General features: G+C 48.1%; 1 protein-coding gene across 1 annotated transcript in view; it reads left to right on the top strand.

Annotated features, from left to right (window-relative positions):
• Antxr1 (ANTXR cell adhesion molecule 1) overlaps positions 1–23,810 on the top strand; it is a 197,714-nt gene that overhangs the window by 131,800 nt on the left and 42,104 nt on the right. Inside the window, exons 14-17 of the mRNA XM_028778462.1 lie at positions 948–989; positions 10,168–10,263; positions 10,707–10,874; positions 18,683–18,763. Of these exons, the coding sequence (XP_028634295.1) occupies positions 948–989; positions 10,168–10,263; positions 10,707–10,874; positions 18,683–18,763 (387 nt within the window). The remainder of the gene's footprint in view (positions 1–947; positions 990–10,167; positions 10,264–10,706; positions 10,875–18,682; positions 18,764–23,810) is intronic.

Genomic DNA, 23,810 nt, shown 5'->3' with positions numbered 1-23,810 from the left:
AAATGCACTTAGTAGGAAGGTAAGGAGATCCTTGGAGCTCCTAAGGGAGTCCCTAGTCAAGAGGCTGAAAGATGCCTGAACCCCCACCTGCAAAAATGGGCAATCCTGCTGCTGAGATGGCAAAAGTTACAGGACAAACTTTGTAAGCGCCAGATGTCACCTAAAGAAAATATGGGGGGGGGTCCCAAAATTCTAACAGTAAGTGTGGGTGAGAGTAGCAAGTTCCTGAACGTACAGGATCACAGTAGTTCATAGCCAAAGTGCGTTAGGAAGGACCTGAAAGACCAGCTAACTGCCTGACTTTCCTTTCATGAGTAGAGTTACTGAGCCAATCATCACATTAGGGAAGGGACTCTCGGTGACTTACTGGAACCTTGTCTGTGTGTCTCTCTCCACGCATTGGACAGACTGGACAGTTGAAGAACAGTCTTGTAAATAGTTACTGAAATCCGTTTGCCTCTGAATTGTCTGTACCCAGAAGAGATCCCTGGGCAGCCCTCCTCTGCTGCCTTCTCTCAGGGTTGCCCAGCCTAACTCATGTCCTCTCTCTCTATGGACCCAGTGAGGTCAGTGATAGAAAGCTCCAGCCATGTAAGCCTGGTCTGTACCTAGCTGGAATCTGCAGCACCGTTTAACTCACATGTGTACGTGTGTGTACGCGTGCGTGCATGCGTGCGTGCGTGCGTGTGTGTAACCTTTCTTTGTTAATGTGTAGAAAATAGCTGTCCTGGTGAGACAAACCAGCTGTGGAGCGTGTTTCTCTACACAAGACTACAATACTGAGTAACACCCAGACCCTGCTTTCATTGAGCTACACTGTTCAGCCAGGTCACGGCATAGACTAAGTCCCCATGCTCTGGGCTGCTCCTATGGGATCACAGACATGGCAGACATCTTAAGAAGCAGGAGGCTGGCGACTCCCACTGACCTGTTCTTTTCATTTACAGATCATCAAGGAGGTCCCTCCACCCCCTGTTGAGGAGAGTGAGGTAAGTGGCCAAAGCTGGTGCATGGTGGGAAGGTGGCAGAGTGGGCAGCGCTGGCTGGTTAGCCCCTTGTTGAGCAGGGCTGGGTCTCTGCTGCATGAGAAGAGGAGCCTTTGAACCTTTCCTAACAAGAACGAGCAGCTCTGGCAGCCAGAACTAGCTGATTTCTTTCCACAAAGACCAATTTTAAAATGTGTACATTTGTCTGCTTGTTTCTGTTTGTTTTCCTTTCAAGGGTTTTGAAAGATTTTCTGGGAGCTTTTGAGGGGATGAGTTTTGATTATTGTCTTTTTGATGTGCTGGCACCCAGGATGTCACACATGCTAGCCAGCTCTCCATCTGAGCTGCATCCAACTCCCTATTCCCCCTTTTTTGGGGACAGGGTCTCGTGAGGCACAGGTTGGCTTTTAACACATGTCACTCCTGCCTGAACCTGCCCAATGCCTGAATCACAAACATGTCTCGCCACACTCAGAATAAATGTTTTTATCACTGCAATAATTTGTGGTTGTAAGGGTCTAATTTTTCCTCTGAAATCTTTTAGGATTCTTGTCTCGCTGCAGATGTGCTTTACATGTATAAGTTGTGGCAAATTTGTCACTCTCTGCAGACAGTCACTGCTTCTAAGACTGCTGCCAAACATTCCATTTTTCTTTCATTTAAAGCAGTATTATGTAAACTCTACCAGGTGGTCATGAATCCACTGTGGAGCGGGATATGCTAATATCCTGGCCTCATTCTTGAATCCTCACTGTCTATAGACAAACTCTCAGACTCTTCCACTAAATGGACCAGGAAGCCGAGGTGGTGCAGGGCTGCTCTACTAAAGTAGCTGAGGTGTTAGCAGCTGACTGCTGGGTGGGAGCTCCCAGCAAATGGCTTTCATAACTTGGGGCAGCTGGGACCCTTAGAAGTAACACCTGCCAGTGTAGATGGCCTCAGTGTGAAAACTTAGTGGGCCCAGCAGGTATGTGATGAGGTTTCCAGTTCTCAAGTGGGTCCCTAAAGTCTCTTTGTATGCTCCTCAGACACCATTGCTCAGCGCTGTCCCAGCTCAGCCTCCCTACGCAGAAAGATGATTAAGTTTAAAATTCCATACGTTTCTCTTGTGCTGAACACCACTCGAGCCCCAAGAGACTTAATAGCGGCAATCAATTAAAGCACACCTCTCAGGGATGTTAACTCTCTGTCCAGAAATCAAAGGAGAGAATTACATTGCTGTGAAGAGAGGAGGGAAAAAAGAACTCTCTCCATTCGAGTCTGTCCTTAACCCTCCAAGAGCAGGAATCAAGGCTGGTCCCTCGGCTCTGAGTACCCCTGTGTTGTGTGCAGCTGTCTCTTAGAATCCTAAAACAGAGAGTAGCTCCATGACAGAGCCCTTCTGTCAACTCTGGGGTGAAAATGCCCGCCACCCTCAGCCTTGTTCAGAGTGGCTCTTTCTGGTGCTTGTTCCACATCAACCTTTAGAAGGTAATATTCTGGAGATTTGGGTACTGAGGTACTGTGGGATCTGATGTAGCATCTAGCACAGGGTCCACAGACACCGTAGGTACAACAGATATGGCTTGGATGCAAGGCTAGAGCCCAAACAAGAGAGAACAGAAAAAAGCAAGGGAAAGGAAGAAATTGAGGTTTTCAGCTTCACTTAATATTATTTGTATGGAGGCTGAACTTTGACTGAAAACGGCAAATCTCGTTCCTGAAATGGAATGAAGACTGTGGACACTTGGGACCTGAAGGCTTGTGGGAGGCTTAAGGCAACTTCCTACAGCCACGGAGATTGCTTCAGCATGTGTGTGTTAGCTCTGGGGCTCCTTGGGGCCCTAGTCCCCTCCTAATGTGCTCTGGCAGGAAGAAAAGAAAGAGAGAAATCCCACAGAAAGAAATAACGTAACTTAGAACATATTAAGTATTTTATACGATGCTTTGAAAATCACAGCTGGGATCTGTTCAGCCTTCTCCAATTCAGCCCCATGTACAGACCCACCGAGGCCTCGAACACAGCTCATGTGCACTGTCTGCATAGAGTGGCCTGAAAGGCCTCCTGTCAAGTGGAAGCCTCCTTTCTCCTTCTTGGTGGTCTCTGGGGATTGCATTAAATCCTCCCTCTGCATCAAAGCTTAAAACCACTGGACGCTTAAAGGTTAGGAACTATCTAGTTAATCTTAACACGCACTGCAAGTGATGGTGCATGCTAGTAACCCCAGCACTGGGGAGGCTGAAACAGGAGAAGCTCAAGCTTGAAGTCAGCCTGGGCTGCATAGAAAGACTATGACAACATGGTGGGGGGGGGGGAGAGAAGAGCACCCTGTGAGGGCAACCCCTCCATCTGCTGTGTATATGGACAAGCTAAATATTAACTGACCTTCATCAGATCTATAACCACCGCATCCTGAGAGAGGCTGTCCCTGTTAGGGTCACTACTGCTGTGATGAAACACTCTGACCAAAAGCAGCTTGTGGAGGAAATTTTCCTCACAGTTCCATATAACAGTTCATCATCAAAATCAGTGAGGGCGGGAAGCTGCAGGCAGGAGCTGATGCAGAGTACTGCTTACCTCAGGAAGCCTGCTTGCTGGTGGCACCACCCACAATGGACTGGGCCCTCCCACATTAATCTCTAGTTAAGAAAATGCCCCACGGGCTTGCCTACAGCCCAATCTTATCAAGGCATTTTTCTCAATTGAGCCTCCCTCCTCTCTTGTGTCAAGTTGACACAAAAGTAGCCAGCTCAGAGGAGCATAGCTAAAGTTAGAATGAAGGCAGCTTACTGACTCGCATAGCGCCTCTCCTTCATGTAGAATCCTCTTTAGTAGGAAATACAGAACGCAGTGTGCAATGAGGTATGACTCTCTGGAATCTTCTGTCACTGGAAGTGAAATTGCTAAGTGAGTACAAAGAAAAGTCACCTGGGCTCTGGAAATCTCAGCAGAGGGAAGCTTGGGGTGACACCTAAGAGGGGCACCTGGGGTGAGTCTTAGCCTACTGCCACCAGAGTGAGGCTTAATCTTCACTGTCTTTGTCCCAAAGACAGTTTCTGGTGAGTGTGCTAGCAGTGCCCTCCGTTGGAGGCTCCTCTGAGTATAATCACCTTCACGGATGCTGTGACTGCATTTGAGTTAGTCAAGGCTCTCTATTCACGACACCATGCCTCCCTTAAGATGCACTGTTATTCAACAATGAAGGTCTCAGTAACGTATGTTTAGGTTGATCATATATATAACAGAGAGAGGGTTTGACTTCCTATCACTATTGAGTGTTTAGATGGAGATGGGTGGGCCCAGGCAGAGTTGTGGTTGATAAACCACCAGAAGGCAAGCAGCCCCAGGCATGCGCCTCCATTCCAGCCTCTCTCTCCAGGACTCTACTCCCCTTTTCTCTCTCCTCACCAGCTTCCCTCATGATCCCATAACTATAGTCTGTACAGCCCCTTTCTGCTCTGACTCCAGCTGATGGCATGTCCTGGGCCTTCATTTCAGCTTCTGCCTCAGTAACTACAACCTCAGTCCCTGGTCCCATCTCTCAGTTCCCGGCAGGGGGAGGTCCTTAGCCCAACTCATCCTTTCACTCCAGGTCATAGATCAGAAATCACAGGTCACAGTCAGCCGATGGCCTGGATGAACCTGAGTCAGGGGTCCCTTCCTAGCCCAGTGAGCACTGTCTAACAGACCAGCATCTTTGAGTGTGGAGACCATACTTGCCCTTGAAGAAGTGGGTCTGATGGCATCACCACAGAACATCTGTGGAGCAGTGTGCTTAAATAAGTTATACTCCAGTCTAACTGAGTAAACAAACATAAGCTAATGCCAGGAACGCATGCTATCTTCCTTTCCCACCTGCCTCTCATACAGGTTCTCAAAGACCTCACTACACTTGAAAGACAACCCATAGCAGGAAAGCCCGTGACTGAGAGGAAAGGTGGGTGTGGCTTAGCTGGCATCTTAGATACATGCAGATCTTCAAACATGCAAACACACTCACTGGAAATGAGAGAGTTCCTCCCCTGAGATCTGTCCTAGGCAGGGATAAAGGCAGAGACTCCTAATTTATAGATCTCTTGGCCCATCACCTCACCTGAGCACATGAAGTTTCCCCACCTACTCAGTGCTGCCTTAACTGGACCCTGGGTTAGCAGTCTGTTCAGTTGTGGATGAGAGACCAGGCAACCCCTCCTGGAGTCTAGAGCTCTTCAGCCTGTTCCACTGGAAACATCTCGATTCAACGAGCAAACGCTGTATCAGAAATAAGCCAGGGAGCTACCCAAACTAGAGCTTTGACTAATGAAAGATTTAATGTTGCACTTTTTAGCATGCAACTAATGACGACATTAGGCTCTGGTTTGAGGACACTGGGAAGGTCAAATAGGATAGAGGTTTCTGCCTGGGAATAGTCGACATGCTTTCTAGATACTGAGAATTCTGGGCCTAGGGGCTGCAGAGGTGGCTCGGTGGTTGGGAGCACTGGTTGCTCTTGCAGAGGACCCAGGTTTGATTCCAGCACCCATGTCGTGACACACAACCACCTGTAAATGCAGTTCCAGGGGACCCAACACCCTCCTCTCTGGCCTCTGTGGGTACTAGGCACATACATGGTTCACATGTATGCAAACAAACATGCTAAAAAAAAACCTGTGGCCACAAGCTGGCTGAGCAGGTAACAGCCTTTAAAGCTTGAAAGAGAGAAGTGACTCCATAAAATTATCCCCTAACCTGTATGTATCAGCTGTGGCAAGACAGTCCCCTCCCTTCACACACACAGGGCAATAATAATTATTTTTTAATTTTGTTTTTTACTCATTAAACAACTACAGAATACACACTGTTGTGTGCTGTGACTGGCAGCCTGAGGCTGGCTCTAGTCCAGAAAAAAAGGGAGAGGCTCCAAGTCTATATTGATCTGAGCCCATTAAAACTTATAAGTGAGTGTGCTAGAGAGACTATTTGCTAGGCATTTAGGGCCATCCAGACAACTGTAAGCAGAAAATGACAAACTAACCATTCTGTACTGTTTCATTTAGTCATCTAACAGCCTGAGAATAAAGCCGTGTTGTTTGTTGTAACTCCATTTTATAAGAGAAAAACAGAGGTATAGTCAGGTCTACAATAGGTATGATAGTCAAATCTCCATCCTTGTGATGACAAGACACCTGAGGCAGGAGACCTAAACACGAAGAGACGGTTGTTTAGTGTCAGTTACAGGCTGCAGTTGCATGGCTCTCTGCCGCTGTGCTAACAGCACATCACATCACACTGGGAAAGGTCATGGTCAGGAAGTAGAGTGACAGGGAGGGATCAGAACCACAATATTCCTCCATGGACACACCCCAAATGACCTAACTTGCTCCCGGTAGGTCTCCCATCCTAAAGATTTACCTCCATTCAGCTGTACCATGAGCTAGAAACCACAGATTTAACACATAGGCTTTGGGGGACACTTACCACATTCAAATTATGGGCAGTATTTCACCTAGGATTACAGTTTTTATGTGATAGGATCAGGATTTGGAGCTGAGGGGGAAACATAATGCAGTCCTTTCTCGACTGATCCTGAGGAGTTCGGTGACCCCTTGGTCAGCACTGGATCCTCCAGTCCTTGGGAGATACCCTGTTCCTAAATGGAGGGGTCACCCCACCTAGACCCAGCAGGCCTCAACAAGGCCCACGACAGCCTCTCACTGGCATGAAGGTGGCCGCCTAGCTCTGCCCCGTCCCAGGCTCCATTGCCCATGTGTTCTCCGTTGCTTTCTCCAGCCCCACATCTGCTGGCCTTACCACATCTCACCCTGAAGCTGTAGAACCAACTGTCCCATTAGGATGTGTGTGGGGAGTCGAGAAGCAGGGAGGACTGAGAATGGAGCTGTCTGTAGGCTGGTGGTTCTTATCCAAAGGCAGAGGGATGGATACTTGCCAGAGGCATCAATGGCATTCAAACTCCGCTGAACGGCACATGGCTGTCGAGAGTGAACATGTTTCCAGGTTCACTACTATGTAAGAGATCGTTAGATAGGAAAACCAAGCTTAGAAAAGTGGTATAGCTTACTAGGAACTTTCTCGATAGTGGCACCATACAAACCATGCTCTCTCAAACATGCGCACCCAAAAAAAAAGATCCAGCACAGAATAGAATTTATTATTTTATTTTTTTTTAAATTTTAAAAAAAAAAAAAAAAAAAAAAAACAGAACAAAGACTCCTGAGAAAATAAATGCACTGTTGATCACTGAAGAACTCGGGAGAGTTATGTGTTGAGACAGAGGAGGCCACGCTATGGCATGCTAAATGCAACTCAGAAAAGTGGAAAATTTAAACCTTTAGTGGTTGTATTTAGAAACAGAAGTCTTGCCCAACTGTTCAGGCCTACCTGTGAATTGACTACAAAACAGATGAGAGAGACCCTGTAGCTTATCCCCAAGGCCAGAAGAGACATTGCAGTGGGTTCACACACGCAGCCCTCCAGCCTGGACACTTGTGCTGTGTTCATCTTCCTTCATGTCATCAGACCCACAAAGCTTACTCCTCTGTAAATATGAACAGCTGCCTTCCCTCCGTGTGCCTCTAACACTGTGGGCATGGAGGCTCCACCACAGTGGCTGGAGGGGACGAAGGAAAGGATACTCAAGTGGCTCTTGTTTGGGGTCACACAGGGTTTATCATCTGGGTTCAAGATGTTTGGGGTTCTATAATACTTAAAGTTAGTTGCAAAGCATGGGCTGGACTCTGCTTCCAGCATATTCTCCCTCTGTCTTCACAGTGAGCTAGGGGACAAAGTTCCCCTCCGTCCAATCTGTTCATCTGGTTCTTCCAGTGTTCGGATATCAGAAAAGCAAGAACAGCACAAAGCTTTGAGGGTCAGTTGGTATCCAGACCAGGGCCATCCTTCACCCTGAGCCAGTGGATTCTCCCAGTGCACTGCGTGTGTGCTGGAGTTAGGGAGGCCCAGGATATGAACCCTCATTCCGTCTACCCACAGTTTTGCTTAATAACTAATTAAATATTTATTGAGTCAATAGAGGTGAACATAAGAAGCTTTGAGAAAGAGGCTAAAACCTCTGGGGAACTGGGGTTCCACATAGAGTAGGGAACTTATAAAGTGTCTGGAAAAGAGGGTAGGAGACACGGGGAGTAGGGGTTCTCTAGGCACACAGACCCTTGCTTGTTGCAACATGGGACTGTAGTACCACAGCTGGCAACTCTGGGAGAGTAAGGACAGCATGGGGTCTCAGGCTAACTGGGAAAGCTCAGCTTGGTCTTCCTGAAGACAAACACGTCACAGTGGGCCTCTGCCATCTGGCGGATGTGCTGCTATGGTGTTGCCCAACTATCAGTCCAGTGACGTCTGGGCCACCACAGCCTTTGAGATTTAAACACGACTTCCCCTGGTGGGAAATCAGACCCAGCCCCAGCTGAACACCTTCTCACACTGCTGACATGTCTCGATGCTTCTGTGCCATTTCATCCTCTGGATTGCTGGATGCCATCTGTGCCTCCGTTCCCCCACACACAAGGCTTTCCTCTTGAGGGTTTGACCTAAGTAAGAGACTGGAGGGCAGCTGTGTGGCTGTGGATATAGCTGGTTCTCCCACCCTGCCATCTCCTGTGGGTACCCTCACAGATTGTGGTGGCTCAGACCACTCTTTTTTGCCCGTCCCCTGCTGATTTCCCACAAGGCCCTGGTTCCTGCTACTTGATGCTGTGAAACAGTTTAGTTCAGCTAATTCTCACCTCCAGGAACTATAGAGGTCACCAAAGTTTCTTTACCACAAAAGAAAAAAATCTGTGCTAGAGATTCCCCCTCCTGGATACATTTCTGAAGGTGACTGGGTGCGGGGCAGGGAGATACCTTCCAGAAGCTTCTTTTCTTTAACTAGATGTAGAACTGCACTCTCGGAGACTGTTGGCTGTTGGAGAGTATGTGCTCAGCCCTGTGAGTTTACTCCACCAACTTTCAGCCAAGTGAAAAAACACATCAAAGGTTCTCGGCTCTCCCTGGGATTGTGCAATTCTACAGGCTCTGGTGCATAAACAGAGTCCTGCTTACTGCAAGGAAACGCTGACTCTCCCTTTGCTCAGACCTTGGGCTTAGTGTTGACTTTTGTGGCTGGTGTTTGAGTTTGGAGGGGAAGCTCAGGTCAGGGTCTAACGAGGCTCGGTGGAGCTGAGGATGTGTCTAAGCATTTCCTGTTGTGAATCTACACTGAGAGGCAAGGGCAGTACCTGTCTCTGGATGGCCTGCCTTCCTTTCCCAGCGCCCCATACACATGAGAGTGGAGAAGTAGAGAGGGGTTCCTGGAGTGTGCCAAGAAGCCAAGGAAAGTATAGAGATTAGAGTTTTGTGTGTTACATACATAAGCATTTGGAGTCTTTCCAAATTTGGGAAAGGGAGGAGGGGAGAGATGTGAATTGGGCTCTTATGCTATGGGGTGGGTCATCCACCAGATGGGGCATCAAGACATCAAATCAGAAAGTCACCTCCGCTCCTCTGAATCTGACAGCCACAAAACACCTGGAGTAGTTGGTGTCCAATGCTTGTACTCATATAATTACCAAATGAAGACATTCGTGAACTCTTCCTAATGCTGGCTTCTATAACACAATATCCAAGGCTGGAAGATTTATAAAGAAAAACAAAACTAATTTCTTACACTTCTGGAGATGTCATTCTGGGAAGCCCAAGGGCCAGGGGTCTGCATCTAATGGGACCTTCTCATGCATCGTGCAGGGCAGAAGCAGAAGGACAAGAAGGCTTAGTAAAGGAAAGCAACCAAGCCTCAGCTTCACCACCGCTGCTCACTTAGGACAAGGCCAGTCTTTAGTAATGTACTTTGTGAGGACACGGCCCTCAGATCCAGTCACCTCTTGTCAAGCGCCATCTCATAACATGGTTACATTAGGGATTGCACTCTTACGGCCGGAAGTTCAGTGGCACATTCAAACAGATCCCTACTGTGCAGGGTCGGGCCTGCTCCCCAGGGCTATCCACAGACTGTCTAATACCCACTTCATGAATCAGGACAACATACTCAGAGAGGCTGTGTGAGCTCCAAAGTCAAGTGAACATGGGGACTTAACCATGAGGTCTGAAACTGTGTGATTTCACTGTACCAGCGTGTTCCTGTCCACCTCACCAGAATGGACACACACAACTTCAGAGGCTTTGTCTTCAAATGTCACAATCTCTCAACAGGAAGAAGACGATGATGGTTTGCCGAAGAAGAAATGGCCCACAGTAGATGCCTCTTACTACGGTGGACGCGGCGTTGGAGGCATTAAAAGAATGGAGGTAAGAGGTCCGCCATCATACAACTCTGTATGCCAGTTACTTGGTGATAGAAACCCAGAGCAAACGCTGGTGGTCCATGCTTGAGGTTAGGGGAGATGTGTTTTATGAGACACAAAGATGGGGAGGTGAAGGGGTATAGCTGTTTAACTGCATGCCTGCATCTTACCCATCACCAGTCAGATGCCAAACTCCTGGGTTTCTTTGTTCACTGGACTGAAACCCCACTTCTGTACCCCACCTTGCCAGTTTTCCCTCTCGTTCTCCTGACCCATAGCTCCCCACCTGTATCACCTCTTCTGCCCTCCTCTTTGCCTTTTGCCACACACCCGACTTCTCTGACTCACAGTCCTGAAGGTACAGAGGACCCAGTGTCGTGTCCCTCAGACTCTGTCCTCAAAGGGCAAACCGTGTAACTTTGTTCTACGGAATTTCACTTACATTAGGTTCGCTGGGGAGAAAAGGGCTCCACAGAAGAAGGGGCGAAGTTAGAAAAAGCAAAGAATGCCAGAGTCAAGATGCCAGAGCAAGAGTATGAGTTCCCAGAGCCCCGGAACCTCAACAACAACACGCGCCGGCCTTCCTCCCCTCGGAAGTGGTACTCACCCATCAAGGTGTGTCTCTACCCAGTCCTTCCTACACTTCCTCTTCCCAGCTGTGAGCCAATCTTCTTTCTTCTCCATCATCTCTCTTCTCCCGCCTCAGCTCCAAGCCCTGATCTACTCTGGCTTCTTGGGAAGTTAAAGCCACAAGAGGTGATTGATGCTCCTAAGGGTCTCTTGTCATCATGGGTGCACATGGCTTTGAATTCATCTGAGGGGTGAGCACTCTCCTCTGTGTAGTGTCCCTATGCACCTGCACTATGACAGTCATCAGAACCCTGGAAACTCATTGCAGAAGACTCTAGACAGAACCCATCCCAGCTCCTGCAGAGGTTTGCACCCAAAAGTACCGACTGGACCTGCTAGTAAAAGTGTGAGAATTGATTAGTTCCCTTTTCTGTCCACATACATTCTTACAGCCTTGCCCCTCTTCCAGGAACTAGCTACATAGCAAGTTTTATCCTTCTCTGAATATTTCTTAGCTTTAGAACAGCACTTATAAAAATCAAAATAAATGCCAGGCCTGGGAAGACAGTTGAGTCTATAAAGTGATTGCTGCGTAAACAAAGATCCCTGGAGCTCACCGGAGCTCACCGGAGCTCACTGGACAGAGTCTAGCCAAACAGGTGTGCTCTGGGTTCAAAGAGAGTCTGCATCTCAAAAAATAAAGCAGAGAGCAACTAAAGACAACACCCCAGTCAACCCCTGGCCTCCACACGCCCACACAGGCACGCACGCACGCACGCACGCACGCACGCACGTGTAGGTACATTAAACTAGATTGGTAGCTGCTGTTTCTCAGCTGAATGAGCTCAGGCTCACGGGAACTTGAGTGCAGTTTCCATTTGGGTTTGCTGTGTTTAAAGCCGTGAGATTCTTTTTTTAGAATAAGCTTCCCTGAGGCAAAGGATTGAACTCTGGGCTGTGGGCGAAGCACAGCTGGTGGGGGAACAGGCTGCTGCTGCTCATTCTTCTCCAGTGAGGAACTGCAGTAGCGTGCAGACATGTGCAGACAGGAAGGAGCCGAGAGGATCCTCAGAGATGAGAAGACAGGGGATTTTCCTGTCCTGCCGTTTTCAGGAATCCACTTTGTGACTAACACCGCATCCTTGGTTGTAGCTGAATTTTCGTTTCTGAAATCTTCAAGGTTGGAAGGGCATGTTGTTCCTTTCTTAACTGGTAGCTTCAGACTAGATTTTGCTAGATGAATCAGGATATAGACAAATACATTTAGAAATCTAAAAATGTTGCCAGCACCTTCCTGGAATCTGCATCTACTCTGTGAGTCCTGACAAGTCCCCCCTATGCCATGCACAGATACTGAATGGTGGGCTTCTCAGCCCTATATAGGCCAGGTAATGGTAGGGAGAGAATGTCAGAATGAAGATCCCAGGCTTAGAGGCTCAGTCTCACAGAAGACCTCCAAGATGCCCTCGAGTCGTGTCTATTTCCTCTGTCAGCTCAAAACCCTATTCCACTTGCCATGCCTTAAGATTCCACACCTAAGCTTTCAGTCTAGTACTCTTCTGCTAAGGACTTCCAAGGACTTCTGCCTGCTGGTGCTCCCCCTGCCCCTTCCCCTTAGAGAAAGAGCCTCACAAAGTTACATGGGGTGTCCTGGAACTCATGATCTTTCTGCCTTGACCCCCACAGTACTAGAATTACAGGCATGTGCCATCATACTAAGATCTTGGTTCCCAAGTCTCCTTAGTGAGAAAAGGACCACATCTTTTCTCAGTGTGGTCCCCAAACCAGCAGTATCAGCCTCACCCAGGAACTTGTTAGAAACATACATTGAGAGGTCCCATCCAAGATTGGCTGTATCAGAACCTCCAGTGTAGGGCCAAGCATCTGGGTTTTAAGACACCCAGGAGGTCACAGACAGCATTGCCAGAGATGAGGCTGGATCCCAGAGGAAGGAACTGGTCACCTAGGTTATTGAAATGAGCAAAGATCTTGGCTGGAATGTGTCAGGAACCTCAGCAAGAAAGCCCAGGTCACATTTCACATCGACCCTGATGTGAGACTTTACACCCAGCGCATTGATGTTGAGAGAGTTGGAATCCATGTCCTGGAGTCGCCTCACAGGACTGATGGAGGAAGCCCCCGAGACTGGTGTCCCTCACTTGGTCACAACTCTGGCTGAGGTCATAAGCAAGCTTGCAGGGTCCTCTCACCTGGTGGGACAGCTAATGCCAGCACTCACACAGGACCACTGCTAGGTAGGAGATGGGTGGGTCTCAGTTAAGAAGATTCTCTCAGTTTTATGAGCTTTCTTACTGGATTTTGCCCCTTGTGGGCACCAGTGATCCTTTGAAGTCCCACTAAACAGCATGGAGCCTGGCACGGAGCAGGGACCTCCCCAGCTCCCACTGAAGAGCTGACGCATGAGGCATGGTCAAGAAACCACTTCCGAGCTCATTAGACCACACATTGGCAAGCTCTGTCCAGGAAGAGGCCATTTGATAACACGGTTCATGAAGTGATGCAGAAGTGCAGAGAGGACCTGGGAATTCCTGAGAAAGAACTGGTGTCCCACCAGCGGTCCAGCCCTCATGTGTATAAAACTCACTCTTCATGCTGAACCTTTTTTTTTTTTTTTTAGCTAAGATGCCTGTGGGCATTAAAGGGACCTCATAAAATACTAAGTCCCACATGGCACCCTCTCTTGGTGTTTGTCATAGCTCTGCACCAACACAGGAAGCACACTGCAAATGGTAGGGTTAACAGAAAGTGAGCGAGGCTCAGAGGTCCCTCAGTAGCCACCAGAGAATAGTAATAAAAGGAGCTGTGGTAAGGGACAGATATCAGCACCCTTCATCCACCTCATCACCTGTTTCCTCATGGCCTAGAAGCAAAAGATGACTCTGACACTTGTTTTATTTTTGTTAATGTTATAAGATATATTTTGGTCATAATTCTTTCTATTTCCTCTCCCCGATTTCATTCTCTCTCTCTCTCTCTCTCTCTCTCTCTCTCTCTCTCTCTCTCTCTCACACCACCGCCCCCACGCCCCCCCACCCTCCCTCCCGCGCTCAATAACAACAGACAATAAGACAAAAAATTGACAAAACAAAACAAAAAGCACATCAACAATCGTGCGGCATGTTTTGTGCTGGCCAACTACTCCTGGGCCTTGGGCCTGCCTTGGAGTGTGACTCATAGACCCAGAGACTCCACTGGAGATATTCTCCATTGGAGACATTTTCTGATTATCTCTCTTCCAGCATGTATCAATTACAGTTAGCCCCTTGGTTAGGGATAGGACTTTGTACCCACTTCCCCTTCTCTACAACGGGATGTTATCTGCCTTGAACTTGTGCAGGTCCTGTGTGTGCTGTCACAAGTCCTGTGAGTTCACGGATATCAGCCCTGTTGTGTCTGGCACACATATGAGCTAGCAGAGACTGTGGCTTTGACATTCTTAACTGGTTGTATTTGCTCTTTGCTCTTTGGCTCCTTCTAGAAGGTATATGTAAACCTAAGTCCCACACGGGACCCTCTCTTGGTGTTTGTCACAACTCTGTACTAACACAGTAGGCACACTGCAGATGGTAGGGCTAACAAATGGTGAGCTAGGCTCAGAGGCCCTCAGTGAGGCTGCCCTGTTAGGAATACAATCACCACAGGGAGCCAGGGAAGTCGAAGGGGACAGAAGGGACAAATGCCCCATTCACCCTCACCTCAGTCTCATGTCCTAGTTCCCCATGAGCCAAGAGAAGCTAGCGGTGCAGAGGCAGTATGCAAAGAAATGCAGTCGGTGAGGACAGGAGGCTTCTGGAAAATGGCCAGTCCATGCTGTATCTGCCTTCCCTTCCCACTGTGAACAGGGAGAACCCTGCACCTAGCACTAAACTTTCAGCAAATCCTGGGACCATGGTGAACTCATGGTAAACAGCAAAAGTGGCCACCATCTTCCTTCTTTCCAGAGAGCTGAGAAGCAGGTGGGTTTGCTTGATGAGCATCCCAGCAGGAGCTGAGGGGAAAGGGTTACAGTGGGCTCCTCCTCTTGTCCCTGCATCGTACCCCATGCTATATTAGGACACTGACCACACCAGCCACAATCCCCCCCATCCTCGCTCCAGGCTCATGATGGGGGAATTTCCCCTGGTATTTAGCTTTGTTTTCCTTTGCTTGGTTTTTGCTTCCCCGATTTACAGCACCCCGTGCTTCTCATTAAACAGAACTAGTCATTGCAGACAAGTTAAGTCATGCCCAAATACATGGCCACCAGCTGCATTAAAGCTAGGACTGACTGCAGACTTCAGAGAAAGTACCCATCCCTTTTTCCAGTAGCTTCTCCACATGCCAGGGAGTGAGAGAAATGGCAGCTAAAGGGCCAAGCCAGGACCTGCCTTGAAAGACAGACAGGCTGCTCCCTGCAAATGGCAGACTGTGGAGCGACAGGGTTTTGGATTAAACTACTATGTATTTCAAAGCACAGAAATACAGATTTCTGTTCAGAACAGTGCTATAAATTGAGCTATCTTCAAGTTTCCGTCCCAGAGCTAAATCCACAAGCTAAGATAGATTGCCCCAAAGAGCCTCAAAATTAGAGAAGAAACTCAGCGGTGCTGGAGGGTGCTTTGCATAGGTTCGCTGGGTCTCACCATTATACAGGCAAAGCCACATAGGCCTTCACCTCTCTCTCCGTGCATTTAAGTTATGGCCTGAGCAGAGAGAGGTATGGTGTGGGAGCCTGGCACTGTTAAATCTCCGATTTTATAGTCAAGCTGTGTCAACTTCATATGGAAGAAGCTATTTTTAAACGCCAGCTAACACACCCTGGCTGGGACTCTGGGGTTTGTGGTGGAATCTTCGTCATAACTTCACAGAAGCAGCTGGCATTTTGCCTGGGGAATGAAGGAAGACCAGAGTCTAAAGTACATGTTGTATACAGGCTGTGCCTGATGGACACCCTATGTGACAGGGACAGTGCCTCTACACACACACACACACACACACACACACACACACACACACACACACACCAGGCCTTAGGGAAGGGATCTTCATGAACAAGCAGACAGTACAGCTTTAATTGACAGGTTTCTGCTGTGTTCAGAAAATCTGGGCTCCGAGAACATTTGTCAGGATCTTGGCTGACTGTAAAGGGTTTTGTTTTTTTTTTGTTTTTCACTTAATTTTTAAAATATATTATTGTGGGGGGGAGCACAATGAGGGAGGGGCATGTGTTCCAGCTTACATGTGGAGTTCAGGACAACTCTGTGGAGTCGGTCGGTTCTCTCCCTCTACCTTTACGTGGGTTCTCAGGATCGACTCAAGTCACCAGCTTGCATGGGAAGCCCCAATACCAGCTAAGTCATTTCGCTGGCCCCTAGAACTAACTTTTGTCCTTAGCCAGTTGTAACCACTCTCTTCCCTAATGCTTCCTTCAACTCCTGCCTTGGAAGCCACCTGATGCAGGCTCAGAAGGCAACTAAGGCAGTTATCCACAGTTCTTGTGCCACAAATGGAGGGCTGCAGGTTCACCTGAGGGACAGTCAGAGTTCAGAATGCTGAAGAGAAAATGGAGTAAGATGGTCTCGCTTTGTCCAGAAAAGCGAAAGACAGCAGCTCACCTGGATGAAGCACTTGACACGGGTCAGGCTGGGTTCTAAGAACAACCCTCAAAAGTAGAATTCCCCCAACACATACACATACACACACATAACCATACAGACTCACAAACACCACCCTCACACTCACAAACACCGCCCTTCCACATACACATACACACATCCCAACACACACACAGACATACACACACACACACACACACACACCATAAACCAGGCACTAAGAGATTAGAGGGTTTGCTTGAGTACACACTGCTGGTAAGACGGCCTGAGATTTATTTTATTAACCATTATGTATCCATACATAGGGATGGATCTTACATCTGCCCACAGGGAATGTTCCATGGACTAAGTGACAGGTGATAAGAGCCCTGGTTATACCAGGGCTTCGGAAATAGTGGAATGGGAAGAAGTGTCAAGTGAGCTGGGACCACTCCCCAAACATGGCTGATGCTGGCCATGAAGCAGCGTGGAGAGAGGGTGACCCTCTGGTGTGCAGCTTACACCTCCATGAGCTGAGACAATGTGAGGAAGAGTACTTGTGCCTCAATGAGAGCTCACTGATTTGCCGTGCTTTCTCTTGGCTCCTGTTACATCAACATCAGAAAAGCTGGAAGGTTACACAGTGCCCTGGTCTGGACCTAAAGAGGTCACAACATGCCTGGATCTGGCCCTCGAGAGGCCCAAGATGAAGCCAGAGGCTACATGGGAGAGTCAGGCCAGGTGCTACACAGATTGGGCCAGTGGAGCTCCGCCCTCAAATCAAGCACAGGCAGAGGGGGAGGAGCAAAGAAGCAGAAAGGGAGGAGGAGACAGGCCAACCCTAACAGAGGCAAGGCCAATGGAAAGACTCCTGAAGGAGGAGCCCAGTGCGCCTCCAGAATATGGACGTGTTTGGCCATCAAGATGTGGCTTTAAGTAAGAGTCATTCTGAGGGAATGACAGGGGCTAGAGCACAGCCTGGGTGTGATGAAGAAGAATGTAATTTCGGCTTGGAAAGGAGGCATCGGGAGAACACAAAGACGTCTAGGTGCTTGTGGATGCCCGTGTATTGAAGACACTGTGCCTCAAGCCCTTCCAGCCTTGTACTCCTTCCCCACTTGTCATTTTAATGACTTTACTTCGATTACAGATAGTGTGTGGTGAATACTTTTTCTGAAATAACTTAAAAGATAATTTAATTTATAGAGGAGACGATATTGTTAGCCCCTCACTTTAAGAAGAGCAAGCTTTGGGGAGCTGAGAAGGCTCTGTGCTGCAGGCTGGAGCGGAGACAGCCCAGCTACAGCTTCCCTGGTCAGCGAGGGTTCTCTGCTTGGTTTCTGTAGTCACCTGCTCCACCAAGGAGCGTGAGCCTCTCTCTCCTGGGACCACACGTGCAAGCAGCAGTTTGCTGTGCACGCAGCTTTCCATTTCTGCTGAGCTAATTAGTTCCTTTCTTCAATAGCCAAGTTTTCTTCCTTAAACCTCAAGTCGTTGCTTCTCATTTGTCCAGGGGTCGAGTGTCTAGCAAATAAGGCAATATGGGTGGGCTGATTTACAAGCCAAATATGAAGACCCCCCCCCTAGAAATAAAGAGAAGGCATTCACCTAATATCATGAGCTGTAAGGGCTTGTCCCCTAAGAACCTTCAAGGAAACAGTTAGCTGACACTTAGCATTGCCTCATGCAGAAAACTATGCCAAATACAAAACCCACTCTGTCCACCAGTGACACTAAACCCATTTCAGAATATTTCCAAAGACTTTTGTAGGTTCTTTGTAATAGGAGATGAGAAACTCAACACTTGGCAAGATCACATTTAACCCACCAGAGCTTAGGTGACAGTTGGCCAGTGTTCAAGAACTTAGTTTTTCAGGTGTATGTTTGGCTCACCAGAGAGTGACTTCAGAACCCAGGGTTCTCTGGCATGATCAGCGCCACCATAAAGCATCTGTATTGAGGCTGCGCGCTGCAGACATCCCCCCCTTACCATCACTATCCTCTGGGACACCACACACACTCATGCAGTGGAGTATAGCAACGCCCCTGTACGAAGCACACTTCACATGGAGGCCTGTTCTCTGCTCTTAGACTGTACCCCTTGCATTAGACAGTGGAGAGTCTCTAATCCACCTTCACCAATTCACCGGAGCTGTGCTTCTAACATGATAGGAAAAACCTGGAAAGTTCTTTAGATCTACAGTGCCTGTCCACCAGACTGGTTTCATATGTAATCTTCTTGCATTTCTTTTATTTCAGGGAAAACTTGATGCCTTGTGGGTTCTGCTGAGGAAAGGATATGATCGAGTGTCTGTGATGAGGCCACAGCCGGGAGACACGGTAGGATGCGCCAGTTTTAGTAGTACCTGAATAACTACTCATATATAACTCCAGATATTATTTCCTGTGGTGACAAATCAGATATAACTTAAAATCCTGGTTGTCGTCAGACCTTGTGTTTTGATTTTCTTTTCTGAAAAGGAGCTTGTCAGAAATTCACTGGTGTTAGCTGCCTAGAACTTGAGGTTTTCAGTCTAGAGTGCCGTGAGTGGCAGGTCCAGCTAGGCTCTGCTGCAGGCAGCCTCCAGAGGGAGGTCTCTGGTCCTCATCCACAGAGACCACTGGAGAGAGTCAGAGCCAGCACACAGAGAGGCATGAAGGCAGCAGAGAGCTCCAGCCATCCGCTCACATGCACTGGCCAAGGACTCTAAGGGCGCTTCTGCTCTTTTGGGGGCTTGATCAGAATCTATCAGGTCCTGACACTGGCTTTGTGGGGGCTACACAGGTGGTGCCACCTAGAAACCAGGAAGCCAGTGTCTTCACTTTGTAAATGGGGACAAGAGAAGGTGAGTAACATCCCTTCTTAGGAAAGGAGGTTTCTCATCCACAGAAGAGCAACCTGCATCTTCCTCAGGAACCTGATCCATTTACCAAAACACAAAATATAGGTTTCTCATTTAGGAGAGTCCAGCAGACTTGAGCGTGAAGTCATTTCTTTCCTGGCTAGAAAAACTTGAGGCCATCCTCTGTGTTTCAGCTTTGTAAATTTGATCATAGTAAGTAACTGTGTCATGGGAATACCTTGTCTTAGTTGCTTTTCCTGTCGCTGTGATAAAATCTCTAGAAAAGCAACTTAGTGTTGAGGCTGGAGAGATGGTTCAGCAGTTACAGCCCTGGCTCTCGAAGGGAACCTTCATGGCTGCTCACAGCACCTGTAACACTGATGCCTTCTTCCAGCCTCGGTGGGCAGCAGGCATACATGTGGTACACATACATACATGCAGGCAGAACACCCACACATTGAAATAAATAAATGAATAGCAGCCTGGGAGAGAAAGGATGTATTCTAACTCACAGTTTGATATTAAAACCCAGCATGGTGAGGGAGTCAGAGCAGATTGAGGCAGCTCTTTGCAGTGTTCCCACAGTCCAGAAGTGGGGAATGATGGATGCTAGTGATGGATCAGCTCACCAGATTCTTTTTGTGCAGGACCCCAGGGAACTTTCCCACCTCAACCTATTCAACATAAGTATTCACAGTGTCTGAGGCTAAGAAACCCCCCACAGATGTACCTGAGGCTAAGAAACCTCCCACAAGTGTTCCAGATGCTAAGAAACCCCCTCACAGGTGTGCCAGAGGCTAAGCACCTCCTTCCCAGGTGTGCCTGGGAGAGTTCTAGGACAGAAAGGGCCTCTGTAGGCCTGGGCAGCTGCCTCCCCTGCTTTGTTTTGCATTACCTCCGGACGTTCACTACAGACCTGCAGTGATGACTGTACAAGACTTATGGGGTTGACCACATTTTCCATCAACTCAAAGTCACCCCGACCAGCCATGTGCCTGTGAACAAGAGTCACAGGTTCTGAATTTTCCTCTAAAGCAAAACAAAAACAAACGTCACCTAATTACAGTCTCAGCCACACTCTGAGCCTGGCAGCTCCCCCACTCCCACCCCATCCCCATCCCACCTCCAGGCTTCTGCCTGGCTCTCCTCCAGTCAACACACTTCGAAAGACAGACAAATGTAGGCCCAGCCCACCCGTGCAAAGGCTATGGAAACTTGAGCCTATTGCCTCAAAGCTGACGGAGCCCCACAGGACAAACATGGCTGCTCCCCCTCCCACGACCCTCTCATACCCTCTTCCAGCCCTGGGGAGCCTCATAGTCCAGGGTTCCTTGAATCCTGCCAGGTAATCCCTAGGTCAGGGTAAAAGAGAATCATCTAGATAGGAAATCAGTGACCCAAAGGATCCCAGCATTTTAAAGTTCATTATGCAGGTGTCCCCTGCTTCCAGGAAGCAGCCACCAGGGTGATCTTTCTAAAACAAAGCTTTCGATGTGCTCTTCTTGATTTCTGACTTGCAACAAGTAGGGGGAAAACCCAACATCTTGGATTAACTGAGGAAAGCCTCCCTTTCCATTCCATCTACCACTTGCCCCCATTCTCTGGCCAGCTCCAGACACAGGCATGTGGGACACTGAGTCCTGAACATGCCCAGACCTTTGCTGCCTCTGCACCTCCCCATAGTCCTGTTTCTCTACTTGCAATGCCTTCCCTCCCTTTCCACTTAACAAACTTCCGTTAGCTTGGCATCATGGTCCACCAACTCCACGGTGACCCTATCAACACAAAAAGCTAGACCCATGCTTCCAGCATGCTGACGCCAAAGCAGAACTGTGTGATGCACGTGACAGTAATGTATCCCTTGCACACTTTGTAGAATGTCCCCAAGACTTCTTGTACGTATGGGCAGCTCAGACTTTAGGGACTTTGATAATTTTTCAAGGACAAATGGTTGAAGGAATTCAGAATGTTTAGCCTTAGAAAAAGACCTTAAGGCTTGTGAGAACTGTTCAGTGTCCATTTCTGTGACTTTGTGCTGTTCCCCCATTTAATAACCCTGTTTCAAGTCCCCTCACCATATTAAAGGAGTGCACTCTCCATCCCATTAAGGGACCTGGCCTGCAATTACCTTAAAGAAGGCTGTTCCATCTTTCACTGTATTTTTCCTTTGGGAATACTTATTCCCAGATGATTATATTATATTGTTTATATTAATATATTAATATAATTATGATATATATTATAAAACTGGGATATAATGTTCCTTTAGCTAAGTGTCCATCTCTCTACCAGAGCAATTGTGTGAAGAATACCGAGGCTGTCATAGGCATTTCCAAGTCACAGCCCTAAAAGTTTACATGAATTTGCCTTCCCATCATCATCTTCAGCAAATCCATGGGGCTCAGGAAAGTGAAAGTCCGTGAGCTTGTATGGTGGGACAGTTTAATAATGTTACTTTTCTCTGTCTTCAATTATTTGTGTGTTTTGATCCACTTTTAAGATCTATTTTATTTTTAATTAATATGTATTTGTGGGGGGGATATCTGTATGTGGGTCAGGGTGCCCACAGAGTAGCATCAGATTTCCTGGAGCTGGAGTTGCAGAAAGTTGTGAGCTGCCTGGCGCGGATGCTGGAGACTGAACCCAGGTCCTCTGCAAACACAAGTATTCTCAACCGTTGAGTCGTCTCTTTGACACTATCGATTCACTTTTGTATTGAATGTTTTAAGGCTGACGTTTCCAAAGATGCTCTCCTAAGTAAGGCTAACTAAGGGTTACCGTACAGGAGAAAAGCAAGACATCTGAGCAGGCCAAGGTCCAGCAGAGTTGGCCTTTCCTATGCCAGATCAGTGGTTCCCAAACTTGGGCTAACAGGCTGCTGCTGGGCCACACCTCAGAGATTCTAGCTCGGTCACTGTGGGCCAGACTGAGAATTAGCATTCCCAAGATGATTCCACAGGACACTAATGCTGCGGGACTGGGGAACACATTTAGAGCCAGTGAGATAACCGGGCTCAATGCCCCAGAGCCCCCAAACCCTGAGAGCTTGATTTTTACAAAGTTTCTATTCATACCTGACTCCTGAGTCATTGCCTTCTGTGTTTCCCTGTGACCTACTGACCCAGTAGTAGAATATCTTATCTAGCTTAATAAGAAATAACAATAATAAGCCTTGAGCCACCGTCTCCCTAATTGGAGATGGATCTGTGCCCAGATCGCTAATTTCAAACACGTTGTTAGGTGGGAAAGGTTGGGAACCATGTAGATCAAAGTCTCTGTCTCCAGGGCACTAAGGCATGGTCCCACCCCAGTGATCCTGTTGAATTGCTCTGGCTGAGGTCTGGGCTCCCTGAGAGGTTCTAACAGGCAGCCAGAGCTGAGAACCAGTGAACTGGTTCCACACAGGTGTCATCTCTTTTCTTTCTGGAACATTTCCGAAACTCTTAAGAGCATCCTAGGTATCCCAGAAGTAGACAAGTCACAGAGTCCTTTGATCTCAATGTCCCTTTCCTCCCAGGAAGGGATGGAGAGTCTAGATTCTGGCTGCTGATGCAGTGGTTGTTTGGGTAAGGAGGATAACCCCCACCTTATGTCTCAGTGGATAAAAGTCTGCACATCTTTCCACAGTCTAAGCCCTCCGCATTTGTCTGCCCCAGCATGAACCCCAGTCCCTCACACGTTCCTGGATGACCCATGGAGCCAGACCTTTGTTTTGTTTTGTTTTTAGCTCCTTGGTTGCTCTCAGATCTGGCGTTGGTGGGGCGGCTGGTAATTCCATTACTCTCTCCACATCTCATACTCTGAGCTTGCTTTGAAGACTGGGAATTCCTTGCAATCAGAGGAGATCCTGGGATCTCTTTTACATGTAAATCATGTAAACAATGTCTGCCACTCATCTGAAACCCAGGCAGGCTTGGAGGTTGAGCAATCTGAACCCCAGCCCCAGGGCAGTCTTCTGCTCAGCTGTTTGCAACAGGGACCAAGGCTGGTCCTGTGGGCACTGTGCATTGTCGCAGAGACTAGAATGGGCTGAGCAGGTTGTTTCCCAGGAGAATGTCCTCAGACTGCTCCCTCCGAAGCAACTGAGTTACCTGTAGCTGCCTATAGCATGCACAGACCCACGGATGCTTGCCTGCTTCCGTCTCTTGTCTCTCTTTAATATCACTTCCTTCACCTCTGGGTTCTAATGCTTTTCAGGGCTCCTTTCTCTCAGTCAAGCATCTTCTGCACCCCCACTCAGGACCCATTTCTGGAATGGGTACTGATGATGCCCAGCAGAGCAGTACCTCATTCTGGCATCTGAAGTTTAGTGTATGGTTTCTGCTCTAACTAAACATAGTTACAGAAGCGCAAAGCCATTCATGGTGACATGGGGCACTTGTGACATCCATTCACAGGGCAGAAGCTACAGTTCAGGTCAGGGGCTCACTTCTCCACAGATGAGGCTAAAAAGAAAAGGATCTAAAAAATGAGTTTAGGGCTTCCAGATTTGACTATCCCCTGGGGAATGGAGTATTCCCTCCCTTTCTCAGCAATGAGGCCCC

Source organism: Grammomys surdaster, unplaced genomic scaffold, assembly GCF_004785775.1.
Source record: "Grammomys surdaster isolate TR1022 unplaced genomic scaffold, NIH_TR_1.0 336, whole genome shotgun sequence".
NCBI lineage: Eukaryota > Metazoa > Chordata > Mammalia > Rodentia > Muridae > Grammomys > Grammomys surdaster.
The sequence above is the reverse complement of the archived record's forward strand: the minus strand, read 5'-3'. Positions and strand labels throughout refer to the sequence as shown.